Here is a 17,320-nt window from a genome sequence, read left to right as displayed (position 1 = left end):
GCACTGGGTGTTAGTGATAATTTAACCTGGCGTTGAGACCAGGCAGGGGAAGAGGACAAAGGCCCAACCCCCTAGTCACTTGTTCTTTCTGGAGAACAAACCTGAGCCTCTGGTAGTCCCTAGCCCCTGGAATGGCCTCGATTTACAGAAGATATTCTTAGCATTTCCTTGACTCTGAGAAGCCTCCTCTTTTAAGAGTTTTGTGCTAAAACCAACAAAACAGCAGAAAGCCAAGATACAGATCAAACACAATGTTAGTATAAGTCATGATCGCCCTGTGTGTCTTCTGTTTGGCCGTTTCTGAGTGAGTGAGTTTGTCTTTAAAAATTTTTTTTAGATTTATGTATTTTATTTTATTTATTTATTTATTTATTTTAAAGGTTTATTTATTTATTATGTATACAATTCGCACCAGATCACATTATAGATGGTTGTGAGCCACCATGTGGTTGCTGGGAATTGAACTCATGACCTTTGGAAGAGCAGTCAGTGCTCTTAACCGCTGAGCCATCTCTCTAGCCCCCGATTTATGTATTTTAAATGTCTTGGGTTTGTATGTGGACCACATGTATGCCTAGTGCTTGGAGAGATCAGAAGAGGACATGGGGTCCCCTGGAGCTGGAGTTACAGATGGTTGTGAACCACCATGTGGGTGCTGGGAATTGAATTCGGGTCCTCTGCAAGAGCAGCAAATGCTCCTAACAGCTGAGCTCTGTCTCCAGCATCCCATTTCTGCGTGCTGGCCTTTGTAGTGAGCCAGTACATAGAGGTAATGTGTTTTCCTTAGTTCTGTGAGCCACCTTAGCAGATTATCAGAAGCTTCCCTCAGAGAGGGAGTTGTGCGAATACCGCATGTGTATTAGTGACGGTTGCACTGTTCCAGACACCTGGGCTTTAGTGGCGGCATCTGAAGTGGGCCACTCACACAGCACTGAAGTCTTTAACTGTGTGACATGGGTACATCGTGTTAGAAGTGACTGGAATCATAAGGTACTCTGCTGATTTGGAGAACTAATTAGTTGGCTGTGTTTGGGAGAAATCCTCTTTCCAGTTTGGTGTGAGAAGTTTTAATAAATAAGGGAAAGCGCTTCTTAAGGTAAAAGTCAAGTTCGGAGGTGGTGAGCTGCTCTGCTATCCACACACTACAAAGAGAAACCTAGTATGATGTCAGTGCCTGCTAAATGGCCCGTTTCATAACAGTCAAAACCCAAGTTAGAGTGCACTGTTTGTTTTTTTTTTAATTAATTAATTTATGTATTATACAGTATTCTGCCTGCTTGTGTGCCTGCAGGCCAGAAGAGGGCACCAGATCTCATTATAGATGGTTGTGAGCCACCATGTGGTTGCTGGGAATTGAACTCAGGATCTTTGGAAGAAGAGCCAGTGCTCTTAACCTCTGAGCCATCTCTCCAGCCCAGAGTGCATTGTTACCATTCTTAGAACTTTTTTTGACCTTCCAAATTTGGAAAATTAAAAAAAAAAAGGCAAATTGGCAGAAATTTAACAAGTAAATTAACAAGGGCAATTTCATAATAGCTCACAAGCTAATAGGAAGGGCTTTGTTGAGAGCCATGCCTCTTTAAGAGGTGAGTAACTGAGGTTGACTACAGACTCTCCCTCGAACTCAAACAAGTTGTCCAGAAGAGTGTAGGATGAGCATAGGGCCAGCAGGTCCCAGATGCCTCCTAGATGTAGAGTGTCAGACTGCTAAGGGTAAGTCATGACCCTGAACCAGGCTACATCCTCACTACTCAACGATTAAGCCTGGAGTCAGCCCTGTGTACGTGGTTCCACCTGGGAATGGGTGCTTCCATCACTTGCCCTTGCTATTCTGTTTCTCATAGCACGTGCTGAGTGTCTTCCTCATTTGCACCTTCCTCTGCTGTGAAGGCTCTGTAGATAAACACAAAGTGTGCTCATCTGGTTAATCTAGCTCTTGAGCTTGCCTTGAGCGCTGCGCCCCTGCCCCTCCGTGAGTGCCAGCTCTGCAGGCAGGCTGCTGCTGTACCTGTGTGCTGCACACTAAGCTCTGTACCTCCATTTGGACTGCAAGGACTTTATCCACTCACTTGTCTTCACGGCCCCTAAGTCTTAACAATCTGTTTAGGGAAGTTACATAGGAAAAATTTAAACACGCATATAATCTTTCAGATATGTACAGACTGGTCAGATGGCTAGTCTGCAGTTTTTAAAAAGTAGATCCTTATGTCTTTAACTTGGGTATAAAATTTAACGTGAGAGATGCTCGAGATGGTACATTGCCCACCTTTCTGTAGTCCCTGCTCTGGAAGTTTAATTAAAAGATATTCCAAAAAACTCAGTAAGAACAAGGTTTGATGTTTGAAAATGTGACAGATAAGGAATGGTTTCACTTGGTCTTAGAAACCTTACTCTTCTGTTTCTTGTAGAGCGATTTAAATTGTAAACATGACTGCTCTGGCAAGAGATCACATCCAAAGACTTTGTAGGTCTGTGTGATCTGGCTGGAATAAAGACATGCCTTTAATCCCTGGAGACAGAGGCAAGCATATCTCTGTGTTCAAGGCCAGCCTGGTATAGAGCAAGTTTTGGCTAGAGAAAAACTTAGGTCCAGGCATGGTGGAATGCGCCTTTAATCCCAGAACTCAAGAGAGAGAGGCATGCAGATCTGAGTTCTAGTCAGTGCTGTTCAGGTCGTTCGGTTGCGTCAGTCAATTGAGAAGCAGTGCAGTGGAGTTTGTGGCAGTTCAGTTTGTGGAATTCAGTGGTGGTTTTTACCGGGAGAGTTTTACAGAGAGAGGTTGAAGACACAGGTGAAGACAGAATGAGCCAGAGAATGAGAAGAAGCCAGAAGATTAGAAAAAGATTGCTAGAGTTAGTTTGAGGCCAAGCAGAGCAATTCAGTGAGAAACAGAGAAGCTAGGTTGAATCAGTCAGCTGTGAGAGGAGTTTGAGCCAGAACAGCTGAGTTGAGCCAGCCAGCCAGAGTTCAGAAAGAACTAGAAAGGGTGAGCTTATTCAGCACTAAGTCTCAGAGGATGAAACATTCTAGACCTAGATAGGATTGTGTGGAGGTGAGACGCTTCCAGCTCTAGGCCGTGGTTAGCAGACAGAGGCAGTAAGCCTGAGACAACAATTATAACTAGGAGAATAAACGTTATATAACAATTTCTGCTTCCTTTTATGGCTCAGGTATGAAAAACAATACCCATGGTAGTTTTAGTGCCCTTAACTAAAGCCTCCGAATTCTTGGTACAGGAACACTTGGTACCCACATGCAGGGAATGCCAGCGTCCCACCAGGCACTTAATTTCTGCTCATAATTCTCTTTCCAGGTACAGCCTACTTAAGATACTTTCTAATAACCATATGCAGAGTTGTTAATACCATTTTGTGGGACTCAGGGGAGAATGAAGATGAATGTGCAGTTGCATGGGAAAGGGTTTTGTTAACCTTTGTCTTGCTTTGCTTCCTAGAATATTTCAGTTTGCGTGTATATTTGCATTTGGAAGGTTTAATCCTTCACAGTGAATCATTTCAGACTTCCCAGAGAAGTTACAGAATAGTTCAGAGAACTGACCAAATGCTCTGTACCCTCATATACTAAACCATTCATAGTGGTGATGGTGTGAGACTATCCTGTTAGCCGTCCAACTTTCACCTTGCCTGAACTGCTTAGGACCATCAGTGTTGCAGCTCCTTACACATAATGATCACTGGTGGAGGAAGCTTGTCTACACATGAGGTTTGTTACTATTTCATATGCATCTTACACAGTCTTAAAGTAGCTGTACAGGATTTTTAGTGCATTCATATTTTTATGGAAACCTATTCATGAAGTCATATATAGAATTTTCCATATATTGTATAACTGTTCAAAAAGTACTGGATTTTGGAATATTTGGATCTTTATGTAGGGAGGGTTCACTCACTGTTAATGATTGCAGCCTATAACTAAAAATTTACCTTAGTCTGGCTCCTGAGTTAACAGTCCAAATTTGACTTCTTGGGCAACTATTTCATGTGATTTAAAATTTGAGCTATTAGCCAATAATGACTACATATCATTTACACTTCACTAATTCATGATGCTTGCTTATTTATAGCTATAAAACAGGGAATTAAAAGGCTTTTAAAGACATTTGCCCTTCTTCAGGTGTTTACTGCAGTCTGGAGGCAAGATCTTCCCCCAGTACGTGCTGATGTTTGGGATGCTGCTGGAGTCCCAGACACTGGTAGAAGAGAGTGCTGTCCAAGGAACAGAACACACTCTTGGGTTAAACATAGCACCTTTTATTAACCAGTTTCAGGTAAGTGTCAGAGAGCTGGTCAGCCAAGATGTCACTGTCTCCCTCCGTCCTTGAGGTTTTACCTAGTGAGTGGGTTTAACTGAGTTAGAAAGGCAGCCGGTCTCCTGGAGTAAAGGACCACATCACAGATGAAAATCAGCCTGAGGGTTAGAATAACCAAGGACTTTGTCATGAATGCAGACTAAAGTTTATAGACTTTCCTCTGAATCCCTGTTCCAGATTGAAAATAAAACCGGAGCTCTTAGACTTTGAGAAAGGGCTGTATTTGTGTAACAAAGAAGCCCCCAGAAGCCTGTGTCCTAAGCTTGCGTTTCTGTAGTGAGACCTCAGGTGACTAAGGATTGGCCTGGGCAGCTGAAGCCCAGGTCTAGGCCGTCTGTCTGTAGGCAGCAGGGACATGTGGAGCTCAAGACAGGGAGGTGAGTTTCAGGTTAAGAAACAAGGAGTTAGGATTTAGAGAGAGAGTGGAAATGTCCCAGGTGCTAGGAACGACGAGCACACCCGTGAGTTTAACGTGTGTCTAGACAGAGTGCCAGGGAAGCCACGTGTGGCTGAAGATGGGGTGGAGCGGATACTGCCATACAAGCCAAAGCAGAATTCTGAAAAGCGGGATACTGAGTCGCAGTTGAAATGATGCCTGAAGGTATAATTAGTAAGCTCTTAGGATGCTGGTAGGAGTTCTGTGACAGAGCCAACTGAGGAATAAATTGATTAACTGCTTTTGGAGGCGGTTGGCTAACCAGGGTTTTAGTTAGCTGAATATCTCTCTTGTGAAGACTTAATAAAGAGAGCATATTTATCACAAGATAGAGATGCTTAAGCTGTGTCTGTTCATGTTTCCAAAAGGCCACCATCTATCTTTCCAGTGTAATTTTTTTGTTTTGTTTTGTTTTTCGAGACAGGGTGTCTCTGTGTATCCTTGGCTGTCCTAGACTCGCTTTGTAGACCAGGCTGGCCTCGAACTCACAGCGATCCGCCTGCCTCTGCCTCCTGAGTGCTGGGATTAAAGGCGTGCGCCACCACTGCCCAGCTTCTACTGTAACTTTTAAGAGAATGACTTAGTTTGGTTTATGCATGTGTGTTTTGTGTGTGCGTTGCTCACAGAGTCTAGAAGAGGATATCAGGTGTGGAGCTAGAGTGGCAGGTGGTTGTGACCCTGCATGGGTGCTGGGAACTGAGCCCAGGCCTCTGGCAGAGCAGTGAGCACTCTTGGCTGCTGGGTGTCTCTCCATCCCCTGCCTGTCTTGCTCTTTCATTCCCACTTGGTCCTGGCTCCGGCAGTTCTTCAGTGTGAGCAGAGTCTCCCCGGGCCATGCTGCCCGTTCACTGTACTGCCTGTTTCATGGCCACTCTGTCCTTAACAGCGTAGAGCCTTATAGTCTGTCTGTTTTCATATAATTGAAGGATTACCCTCCGTCCCCCGTTGTTCTTGGGTGATCCTGTCCTGGCTAAGCCCCACCCTCTGTGTTTCTATGTAACACCCTACAGATGACCCTTAATGCCGTGCTCTCACTTTAGTTGATGGCTGCTTATCTAAAGAGACCCCGTAACCTTTCTTGGCAGTTTTATATTTTATAGTCTTTTTACTCTTTGCCTTAGGTATTGTCTCCTCTCTTACAGTGGTAAACTACTTGATAAGTGCGTGAACCAATGAAACAAAATCAGAAGTTGTTAAAAGAATATAGTTCATTAAAAATCATTTAACAAATGTTTATTGAGCACCTACTACACGAACTGTTTGTTTGTTGTTTGTTTGTTTGGAGATAGGGTCTGATGTAGCCCAGAGGGCTTCAGTATGTAGCCAGGGAGAACCTTGACCTCCTGATCCCCCTGTTTTCATCTTCCCAGGCCTAGAATTAGAGACATTCCCAAGTTAGGTGTATGTATTAGTTACTAGTTGCTACAACAAAATACCTGAAAAAGGAATCTTAAAGTTTGAGGAACACAGTCCACCATGGCAGAAAATTTCATGGAGCTATGGCGGCAGGTCCAGGCAGTCAGACTACGGTGCCTTTCCCAGTACCAGTTAACCCCAGTGCAGCCTGCATGGCTAGAAGGAAGCCTGAGCCCCCATGGGTGCTGCAAGTCAAGTAAACAGGCAGCCTGAAATCCTTCCCTATGCTACACTCCCTCCAGGGAGAGTGAGTCATGCTTCCTTAAACGACAGGCCTACTGCCCCATGTATGCAGCATGCCACCTTTGATTGGGTCAGGAATATCTCCCTCACAGGAGGCTTGAACCAGAATTGCTGTCTCCATGTACGTTGTTGCCATCTCTGTGTGAAACAGGTATCCCAGTATAAACCAAGGGTGCATGATGGGAGCAGGGTCTCTCTATGGACAGGGAGTAGGAGCATGGCCAGCGTGGTCAGCCTTCAGCAGGTTGGCAGCCAACCCGGACATCAGGTTAACTCTGGCCATTGACATAGACAGCCAGGCAGGGAGGTTCCAAGAGAGAATACACATCCATGCAAAACACTTTTATAGCCAATGAGAAGACCACTTAAAACTGTGTGAGCCCAACAGCGAAGTTTGCGGAAATTAATGCTCTTAACAGAGATGGCAGTGGGCAGCACCGATTGGCCTGCAATGAGTAGGAACCTGTAGTCTCTGACTACGAGGGGGGTTGGTAGACTGATTCAGGTCATCAAGGAACAGCAACAACAACAAAAATGGTGGGAGCCCATGGGCACATCAGTTATTGTCAGCTCCTTGAAAAAGCCGTATGTCCATCGTCTCTGCTTTCGAGTGCAAGATTAAACGGGAGAAGGCCCTTCACCAGACATCTTCTCATCTTCTGAGTCCAAAGAGTCCCTGTCCAGCACCTCTCCTTGTTCGTCTTCAGGCTCAGGGCCTCCACAGGGACTACAGACTTCTTAGTCAACCAGCTGTGCCGTGGCAGAAAGGGGCAAGACCTTCAACTCCAACATCCCCGCTCTACAGTCAGGTTCATAAGGCGGAGTTTTATAGATTGGATGTAGAATGTAAGAGAGGACCAGGAAGGACACTTATCATTTGTTGGTGTGCTCAGCTGTGCTGTGTAGGTGTCAGGAGGGGTTGTTGAGCAGCTGGATAAGGCTCAAAGCTCTAGGCTGAGCATGTGAATTGGGCAGTCAGTATCATATAGACAGCATTTAAAACCACAGGCAGACGGAACGGTAGGGGTGTGCAGAACATGGCTTGAGACCTGAGTTCAGAGAACTTGAAAGGCTATGAGCTCTAGATTGACGGTGACAGGCCAGGCCAGGAGGTTTGGCTGAGAAACAAAAGTGGGAACAGTCTGTAAGGTGTGAGTAGATCTGTAGATCTGTCTGTAAGAGGATTCCTGTCCCAGGCATTGAGAAGTGGCAATGGAGGGTTCTCAGTTACCAGCGTAAACAGGAGCAGATGGCACAGTGAGGAAGAGGGAGTGAATGCCTAGGAAAGCTGGCCCTGTCTGTGGCCAGTCTCACCATGAAGATTGAACCCAGAAGGAGAGCATCTTCTAAGCAGCCCTGTCGTTTTATTTTAAATGAGAGTGTGTGCCACCGTGTCCGGCTGAGTTTGGTGCCTCTGATGAAGCACAGTAGTACTTACTGTTAGACTGTCTGCTTGCTAGCTCACACATTCTAGGTACAAATGGTTTTGGAATTGTTTGGCCACTTAAAAGTTGATGTGTTTTCATCCAAGAGAAAGGCCTGTAGGTAAGAACCCAGTGCACGAGCTAGTTCATTCCTCCTGAAAACCTGGTCACGACCACAGCAAAGTTAGCTCATTCATTCCTCCTGAAAACCTGGCCATGAAGCTTCATGCCTTAGGTTGATGCATAAAGTAAAGGATAAAAAGTTTTGTCATAAGGAGCTAATTATAAGTCGAGTACAGAGGGAACCCTCACTGTGAAAACAATAAAAGCGAATGTTCCCTCTTTCTTCAGGTGCCTATTCGTGTGTGTTTGGATTTATCTTCGTTGCCATGTACCCCTTTAAGCCAGCCAGTGGAGCTCCTTAGATTAGACCTGATGACTCCATATTTGAACACTTCCAGGAGAGAAGTAAAGGTAAGGACAGCTACAGGGGGGTCACTCTTCCCATGCAAAACATGGAACTGAAATGACGGGCACTATACTTACACGGTCTGTCATTTCCTTTGAAGATTTAAATCTGAATTTCTAGACAACATACAAAAATAGGTTAGATAAACATTAGAGTCTACAACTAGTTACTAAATTTGAATGCATGGTTAAATGTATTTCTAGTTCCTGTGTTCAAATTGATTCAAAAGAGAAGACTTACTTTCCTCGATGAAATGTTCAAAATTCACTTTCTGCAGGTCCGTGCTTGTAGGTCTGGACGAGTAACTGCTGTTCCGTTTTGGTTTCATTTGTGCCTTGATGATGATGTCAGGCTGGACACCTCAGGCGAAGCCTCCCACTGGAAGCAAGCTGCGGTGGTTCTGGATAATCCCATCCAAGTGCAAGCGGGGGAGGAACTTGTTCTCAGTGTTGAGCATCACAAAAGCAACGTCAGTATCACAGTGAAGCAGTGAGACTCCAGTCATGAAATGGATGCACAAGCTCCTCGAATGGTCCAGCATGTCTAAGGGTGGCCTTAATAAAGCACTCGGTAAAGGGCTTAAAGTGGAGCGTTATTCTAAAGTGTAGGCTTTGCCCTCTGGAAAAGGATACGTCTTTGGTTTCTTCAGATTAAGAAGCCATTTTGTTGGACTTCATAGGGATTTAAAAGATGTCTGCCTTCTTGCCGTGTCAGTTAAGACTTAGAGATCTTATCTTACAGTGGGGCAACATCTAGGCTTCCAGTGCAGACTGACAGCAGTGGCTGTAAGCCAGGCCTTGCTTCTGTTAGATATTAAAGAGCAAAGGGCTTCGGAAGAAATGTCCGCCATAGGCATTTTTCCCTTCTCTACTTGGGCAAGAAGATTAAACGCTGGTGGCAAACAAACACTTAAAAATGCTAACGCAGAATTTCTCTAAGTTTTGATTTGAGTGCTCTGTTGCAAAGCTCTGTGACTCCATGGGATCCCATCTTTAATTGCTGGTGTTACTTTCTGAGCAGCCTGAGGGCTCCTCAGGGACTCCTCGTCTGTGTCTGCATCTCGAACTGCTTCCCCTGCTTTTGATTTTTGCTGAGTGTTTTGATCCTGTTCCTCTCTATCTCCGCTCTCTTTCTGTCCTGCTTTCCTCTCCCTTCTCTCCTCTCCTCTTTCCTCTCTTTTCTCCTCTCTCTCCTTTCCTTTCTTTCTTTCTTTGTTCCCTCCTTCCTTCATTTTTTCTTTTCTTTGGACAGGGACCTATATACCCCAGGCTAGTCTCCAATTAGCTGTGTATCTGAAGGTGACCTTTCCTTTCTGCATCTCCTATCTATTTCCTAAATGCTGAGGGTACAGGTGTGTTCCACCATACCTGCTTTATGCGCTGCTGGGGACCAAGCTCAGTGCTGTGGGCATGCTGCGCCCCATCTCTTGTTCATCCTCGCAGAGAGCCATCTCAGCGTCACTGAGTCGTCCTATTTCATTAAGTTACTTCTTTCCAACCACTACTTTTGGGTTTGGTTTGTTTTTATTCCTTCAAGACTTAGGGTGTACTGTTATTTATTTGAGGTCCTCTGTTGTTTTTAATACGGGCATGTTTAGCAACAACTTTACTCTTACAAATGCTTTTGTTAGCTGGGCAATGGTGGCACATGCCTTTAATCCCAACACTCGGGAGACAGAGGCAGGCAGATCTCTATGAGCCTGAAGCTGTCTTAGTCTACAGAGTGAATTCCAGGCCCACCAGGGCTACACAGAGAAACCCTGTCTTGAAAAACCAACTGCCCACCAAAAAGAAATGGCTTTTGTTATGTCTCATTGGTATTAGTATGTTCTATCTTCTTTTGCTTTGATTTTACCAATCTTTTGTTGTCTTCTTGATTTCTTCACTGACTGTGTGTTATTAGTGGTATGTTGCTGAATTCCCACAAGTATGGATGCTCTGTAGTCTGCCCTTGCTGTTGATTTTCAGCTTTTAGCATTGTGATCAAAATAAAATAAGTTATTTAAATTTCCCTATGTTTGTCAAGGTTTTCTGTGCTATTATATGACCTATTATGGCCTGTTTTAGAGTCAGTTCTACAGGTTTCTGAGAATGTCTATTCTGAAGTGTTTTGATGGACTGTTCTTGTAGGTTTCTGGGAGGTCTATTGATGTTTGATGTCATTTAGCGCAAGTGTTTATATTTGCCAAGATGGCCTGTCTGTTGGTGAGAATGGATAGTGAAGTCACCTACTATGTGTTGGTGTTAATTTGTGACTTTTTATTTATTTGACTTAAAATGTTTATTTCCATGTGGTTTGTGTGTCAGGGGTATGTATGTGCTAGCGTGCGCTCACATACATACACATGCATGCTGGACCCTGAAGTTGATACTGGTCTTTTTCAATCCCTCACTCTTCACTTACTGAGGTTTGTTCTTTTGCTGAATCCAGAGAGCACCAGTTACGTCTAATCTGTCTAGCCAATGTGTGTTGGGGATCCTGACTCTGCCTCCAGAGTGCTGGGATTACAGGCAAGCAGCACATCTGACTGGCTTGATGTCAGTACTCGGCTTCCGTGCTTCAGTCCTGCTCCCTGCATGGCAAGTGTTTTATCCGCTCTGCCTTCTTTGTATCACCTAATTCTTGACTTTACCCTTTGCAATGTTTGTTTGTGGAGTGGGTGCACATGTCAGCTGGGTGCATAGAAGTCTACAGTTTAATGCCTTATGCCTTACGCCTTTTGACTGTCTGATTCTATCAGGCATCAGAACAATGGCACTTGGCTTGCTTCCAGTCCCGCTTGTTTGGAATGCCTTTTCTTTCCTTTCACCCTATGGTACCATCTGTTTATAGTGGAGGCACATTTCTTGGAGACAAACTGCTCATCTGTGTGTTGATGGGGGAATTGGGAGCCTTACTATTCAGAATTATTGAGAAGACACACTGGTCCTATCACTTTGAACTGGCTGGTGTTTTCCTAATCTTATTTGGCTACAGCTGCAGCATACAGTTTTCCCATAGCCTCTTGGGGGGTCTTTGTTTTCCTCAATACAAAAAAATTCTCCCCAGTGTCTTCCGTTAACATGGCTTAGCAGTCTTGGGGAAGTTGGGTCTCTCCCCTGCCCCTCTTCAGCAGCAGCAGTTTGCTGGGTGTCTTACTTAGGGTTTCTATTGCTGGAGATGCCATGACCATGGCAACTCTTATAAAGAAAACCGTTTAATTGGGGCTGGCTTATAGTTCAGAGGCTTAGTCCGTTATTGACATGGCAGGAAGCACAGTGGCACACAGGCAGGCATGGTGCTGGAGAAGGAGTTGAGAGTCCTATATTTTTATCCAAAGGCAGCAGGAAGAGAGTGAGCCACTGGGCCTGACTTGGGCTTCTGAGACCTCAGCGACCCCCAGCGACACACTTCGTCCTGTCAGATGGCACCTGCCTCCACAAGGCCACATACATCCTTATCCTTTCAAATCATGCCGTTCCCACGAGCCTGTGGGGACATCTTCCTTCATATTAGCACACTGGGAATAGTAGTCTGAGATGGAGAGTATTGTCTTTCAGACACTGAAAACTTTATTCCTAACTTTTCTCTTTTAAACTTTTGTTAAGAAATATGCTAATTTAATGAGCCAGCCTTATAATATGAATTTTTTCTTTTCTTTTTTTCTTCTTTTTTTTTTTTTTTCAGCTGTAGATATATTTCCCTTGGGTATATTTAGTGTTTTTTTTTTTTTTTTTTTTTTTTTTTTTTGAGACAGGGTTTCTCTGTGTAGCCTTGGCTGTCCTGGACTCACTTTGTAGACCAGGCTGGCCTCGAACTCACAGCGATCCGCCTGCCTCTGCCTCCCGAGTGCTGGGATTAAAGGCGTGCGCCACCACGCCCAGCTTATATTTAGTGTTTTGACTATAACATAGGAAGTTTGGTATTCTAATGCCTTTAGTACTTGTATGAACATCTTTCCTTAGATGTGGTGTAGTTTCTTGCTATAATTTTATGAAAAATATTTTCCTGTGCCTTTGACATGAAACTGTTTTTTGAGACAGACCTGGCTATCTTGGACTCGGTTTATAGACCAGGCTTGCCTTTAACTCACAGAGATCCTCCTGCCTCTGCCTCTTGAGAGCTGAGATTAAAGGCGTGCATGCCACCTTGCCTGGCCATGAAAACTACTCAATGTCCATGATTTATAGATTTGGTCTTTTCATAGTTCACCATCCTGAGTGTCTCAGGCATACATACATGCATTCATATACACACACACATATACGTATATATACACACATACATACATTACATATATATACACTTACATACATACATACATTACATACATTACATATACACATACATACATACACACATATACATACATACACACACACACACATATACACACATATATATGTGAGAAGTTTATATATATTTTTTCGAGACAGTTTCTCCTAGGTAGCCTTGGCTGTTCTGGAACTATCATTGGAGGGCAGGCTGACCTTGAACTCAAAGAGATCTGCCTGCTTCTGCCTCCCATATGCTAGGATTAGAGGGCAGGGATTGAAGACATGTGCCAACACTGCCCAGCCTAGGCACGTTAAAAAAAAAGATTTTTTTATTTTTTATATATATATATATGAGTGCTGCTTTTGCATATACACTTTCATGCCAGAAGAGGGCATTAGATCACATTACAGGTGGTTGTGAGCTACCATGTAGTTGCCAGGAATTGAACTTAGGACCTCTGGAAGATCAGATAGTGCTCTTAACCGCTGAGCCATCTCTCCAGTCCCCCACGTACATTTTAAAAATTAATGTATCTTTGTTACTAAATGAATGTCCAGTTCCTCATTGTCCTCAGGACCTGATATTGTTACCACTGCATGGCCCTTTGTATTGCTCTTTCCACAAGTCTCTTTATTTCAGTTACTGACATTTTCATTTCTGTTGTTTGGGTTTTTTCACTGTTTCTGTTTACTAGGTTCCATTTTCATAGCTTATACTGACCTTCTTTCACTCACTGTTTTCTCGGAATTCAGGAATTTGTGTCTTCCGTTTTGTTTTGTTTTTTGTTTTGTTTTTTGTTTTTTGATAATGTATTTGTAATTATTCATTTGAGTTCTTTGAGGTTTCAGTTAATGTGCTCTCACTAGGTGCAGTTACTGTAGGTTTGGTAGTTTTTACATAGCTTTATTGCCTTGTATTCCAGTTTCCTGTGCTTTTGCCTGAACCTAAACCACTGTTGTTAGGTGGTTGGCTGATCTTTTCCTTTTTTGGTATTGCCTTTGCGCTGGAGACATGGTCCAGCAGTTAACAGCACTGGGGTTCTTGCAGAGGACTTTGGTTCCAATCCTAGAACCTACATGCAGCTCACAACAGTCTGAAATTCCAGTTCCCGAGGATCTGATGTAATCTTCTGGCTTCTGTGGGCACCAGGCACGTGCATGTGCTTAGATTTACATGCAGGTGAAATGTCCATATACATAAAATAAAAAGTACGACTGGAGAGACAGCTTTGCAGTAACATGTGCTGTTCTTGTAGAAGACCTGAATTTGGTTCCCAGCACCCACACGTGCCTCACAACCATCTGTAACTCTAGGTTCCAGGGGATCTGACCCCCTCATCAGACCTCAAGCACCAGGCACACAGGTGGTGCACAGTCATATGTACCGTCATAAAAATAAGCTTAAGTTTTTAAAAATTATGTCTTTATCTGGGTGTGGTGATTCACACATTTACTCCCAGCACTCAGGAGGCACAGGCAGGCAGTTTGAGGCCAGCCTGGTCTATAGAGTGAGTTTCAGGATAGCCAAGGCTACACAGAGAAAGCCTGTCTCAAAAACAAACAAACGAACAAAAGCTAGGTGCTATCTTTTTCTGCTAGATTGCTGTTGCTGGCCTGCTCCCCAGAGTAGTCCTCTGACAATAGTGTCTACAGTAATGGCTATCAAGGGGTAGGCCAACTGTGAAAATACTGTAACAGCCAAATAAGAACCAACCATCCCTTAAACGCCATTTTATGAAGTAGAGCGGCACGGATATTTGCTACCATCAGTATGAAGCGGGCGGAAAAAAGCAAGAGTAGTGTTGAGATTTGGGTCAGTAGAGGTAGGGGAGAGGGTGATGAGAACAAGAAGGGGGAGATGACAAGGTTTGTATGAGGTAACAGGACAACCCCAGCTCTTAGGAGGCCGACACAGAGGCCCCACAAACCTGCTCAGGCCGTGCTGTGAGAAGGGAAAATACATAGGAAGGGGGAAAGAGTAGATGCAGAACAACAGCAGAGTTGTCAGGAAGTGATAAATGGTGCGGTGCGCGATGGGGGCAGAGGATGGATGAACACCATCTGTCCCGTTGGCTGGATCCAGTCTCGTCTAGGCATTTCTGTCCTGTTTGCAGAAGACTGCTGCGCTCCTGCGTCCTTTCACTGCTAAGTCCTAGCTGTTGGCCACAGGCCTGCGTGTTGCCCTCCACCCCCCGCGGGGATCTTGTTTGGAGTGCTGCTCTTGCTTCTGGGCGTCCCTTTTGCAGGCTGGGTTACAGATGCTCTGGTCAAGCCTTCGGGAACCTGGTTGCCAATATTGACCCTGTTCTTGTCTATCCAGTGTGCAGCATGCTTATTGCAGTTAGACCAGCCCCAGTCCCAGCTTGCCTCCGCTGCTTGTAGTTAGTTCTTTGTGTAGGATTGAGGCCTTATGGGCTTTTCCTTGTCCAGTTTTGTCTGTTGTTGCTCAATTCATGTTCGGGCAGTCAAGCTGATGAGACTTGACATCACTTATTAGGAGACACAATCGCACAGTGAACTCCCAGGTCCTCTGCTTCCTACAGTCTCTGCTTCACAATTCTACTATGTTCCCTGAGCCTTAGGTGTTTTGTAGATATATCCTTTGGGACTGGGCTCTACAGCTCTGCATTTTGATTGGTTATGGTTTTCTGTAATTGTCTCTGTCAATTGGAGAGAAGTTTCCTTGAGAGGTAAAAAGGACCCTGATCTATGGGTGTAAAGAGAAAGTTTATATATATATATATATATATATATATATATATATATATATATATATATATATATATATATATTTTATTTTATTTTATTTTATTTTATTTTATTTTTTTTTTAGGGAATATGATGGCTTAGTAAATTAGTGTAGATTCTCCTCCAAGAATCCCGAGCACTAAGCAGTTAGTTAGGTTTCCAGTCCAAGGCAGGTTTTCCTCTTGTTGAGCAGGTCTTAAGTCTAATTAGAGAGCTGTTGGTTACCGCCAAGGTGTGCATGCCACCATTGCACCCTTTGGGCTATCCTGGCATGCTAGCTAGTGATGTAGTTCTGTCCTAACTGTGTAGGACTTTGGAAGCTTGCATGGTGCCTTCTGGTTGTGTGATAGTCTGAAAGTCACTGCCAAGGCCAGTGGTCCAAGGGCTTCTCTTCTCGATTTCCCATTTGTGTCTCTTGCGCAGTGAGTTGATTTTGGTGTCTGGTGTAAAATAGGGGTCAAGTTCCATGTTTTGGTATGTGGAATTCAGATTTCCTGGGATAATTCTCTTGTTGCAAGCTGCTTTTTCTTAGTGTTCTGGGGTCCGCTTGGATCCAACACAACTCAAACACCAAATCAATGCAGAAAATAAAAGTTTATTTTAATCAAGCCACTAGTGGATCACATGCAGAACAGACTCAGTAGCCAAACTGTGACCCCAAGCCAGACTGCTGTAGAGCCTTTAAGCACAGACGTCACAAAAGCCACAGTCATCTGTGCCAGGTTAGTTACATTTTCCACCAATTGGGTTCAGGGATAGGGGACTTTGCTGGGGACATGTCTTTGTGGTGCACTTATCCTGTTCTCATTGGTTTGCTCAACTGTCCTGGGATACCTTGCCCAGCAGTCATGTCTCAACTTGCCAACCAGAATGTCACTCATCCAGGAAAGTCTTGGGGACTTCAAATTTGTTTGAGCCCTATTTGCAATGAAAGTTTATTAGTTGCATTAGTATGCCCACTTGGTGCTCTGGTCAACGATTCTGAATTTCCCATTCTGTACCTTTATTTTTGTTAGCACCACACTTTTTTCCCTTAAAATATTCAGTTTTTATTATTTGGTTGGGTGATTTGCCTATGTGTATGTCTGTGCACCAGTGTGCATTCCTGGTGCCTAAGGTCGAAAGAGGACATTTCCCAGACCTGGAGTTACAGAGGGTTGTGAACTATCATGTGCTGGGAATCAATTCTGGGTCCTCTTGAAGAGCAGCTAGTGTTCTTAAATGCTGAGCTGACTTTCCAGCCTGCCATATTGTAATCAGTTTTTTCTTAAGGCAGAGGGTTCTCTGTTGCTTAGGCTGATCTCAAACTTTTGGGCTCAAATGACTCTTGTGCCTGTGCCTCATAAGCTGGGATTGCACCCAGCTTGTATTTCAAATGAGGCAGTGGTCCAGCATTTCCTCAGAAGTGATTTGGCCATTCTTTTATATTTCTATATGAATTTAGGATTGTCCTTTATCTAAATAATGCCACTAGGATTCTGATGTCTATATATTCATATGAGTAGTCTGAACATTCTAATAAAATGATTTATTCTGATTCACAGGACATCCTTTCATTTATTTTCATTTTCTGTTTTTTTGATCAGTGTTTCCTGATTCTGTTTTTTGCCTAGACCAGGTTGGCCTGAAACACATTGAGATCTGCCTGCCTCTACATCCTGAGTGCTGGGTATAAAGGTAGTATACACCACTAAGTCTAGTTCAAATCTTTTTAAAATTTTTGTTGGATTTCTAATCAAGCTATTTTTGTTAAAGTATTAAGATTTAGTTTGTTTAAGGAATAAGACACACACACACACCAGAGTAAGACACAGCTAGATGATGGTGGTGCACACCTTTAGTCCCAGCATGGCGGAGGCAGAGGCAGGTGGATCTCTGAGTTTGGGGCCAGCCTGGTGTACAAAGTGGGTCCAGGACAACCAGAGCTACAAACCCTGTCTTGGCAGGGGGTGGGGGGTGGTGATGGGAGAAAACAAAAGAGCAAGACACGTTAAGAG

At 43.9% G+C, this 17,320-nt stretch overlaps 1 protein-coding gene across 1 annotated transcript in view; it reads left to right on the top strand.

Annotated features, from left to right (window-relative positions):
- LOC311608313 (protein arginine N-methyltransferase 9-like) overlaps nucleotides 1-10,329 on the top strand; it is a 31,299-nt gene extending 20,970 nt beyond the window's left edge. Inside the window, 3 exon segments of the mRNA XM_084800714.1 lie at nucleotides 4,136-4,289; nucleotides 8,202-8,324; nucleotides 8,597-10,329. Of these exon segments, the coding sequence (XP_084656840.1) occupies nucleotides 4,136-4,289; nucleotides 8,202-8,324; nucleotides 8,597-8,812 (493 nt within the window). The 3' untranslated portion in view covers nucleotides 8,813-10,329.
- Nucleotides 10,330-17,320: the final 6,991 nt, after the last annotated feature.

This window comes from Acomys minous (genome assembly GCF_964271855.1).
Source record: "Acomys minous genome assembly, chromosome: 11".
NCBI lineage: Eukaryota > Metazoa > Chordata > Mammalia > Rodentia > Muridae > Acomys > Acomys minous.
Note: the sequence above shows the minus strand (reverse complement) of the source record. Positions and strands in the feature narration are given on the sequence as shown.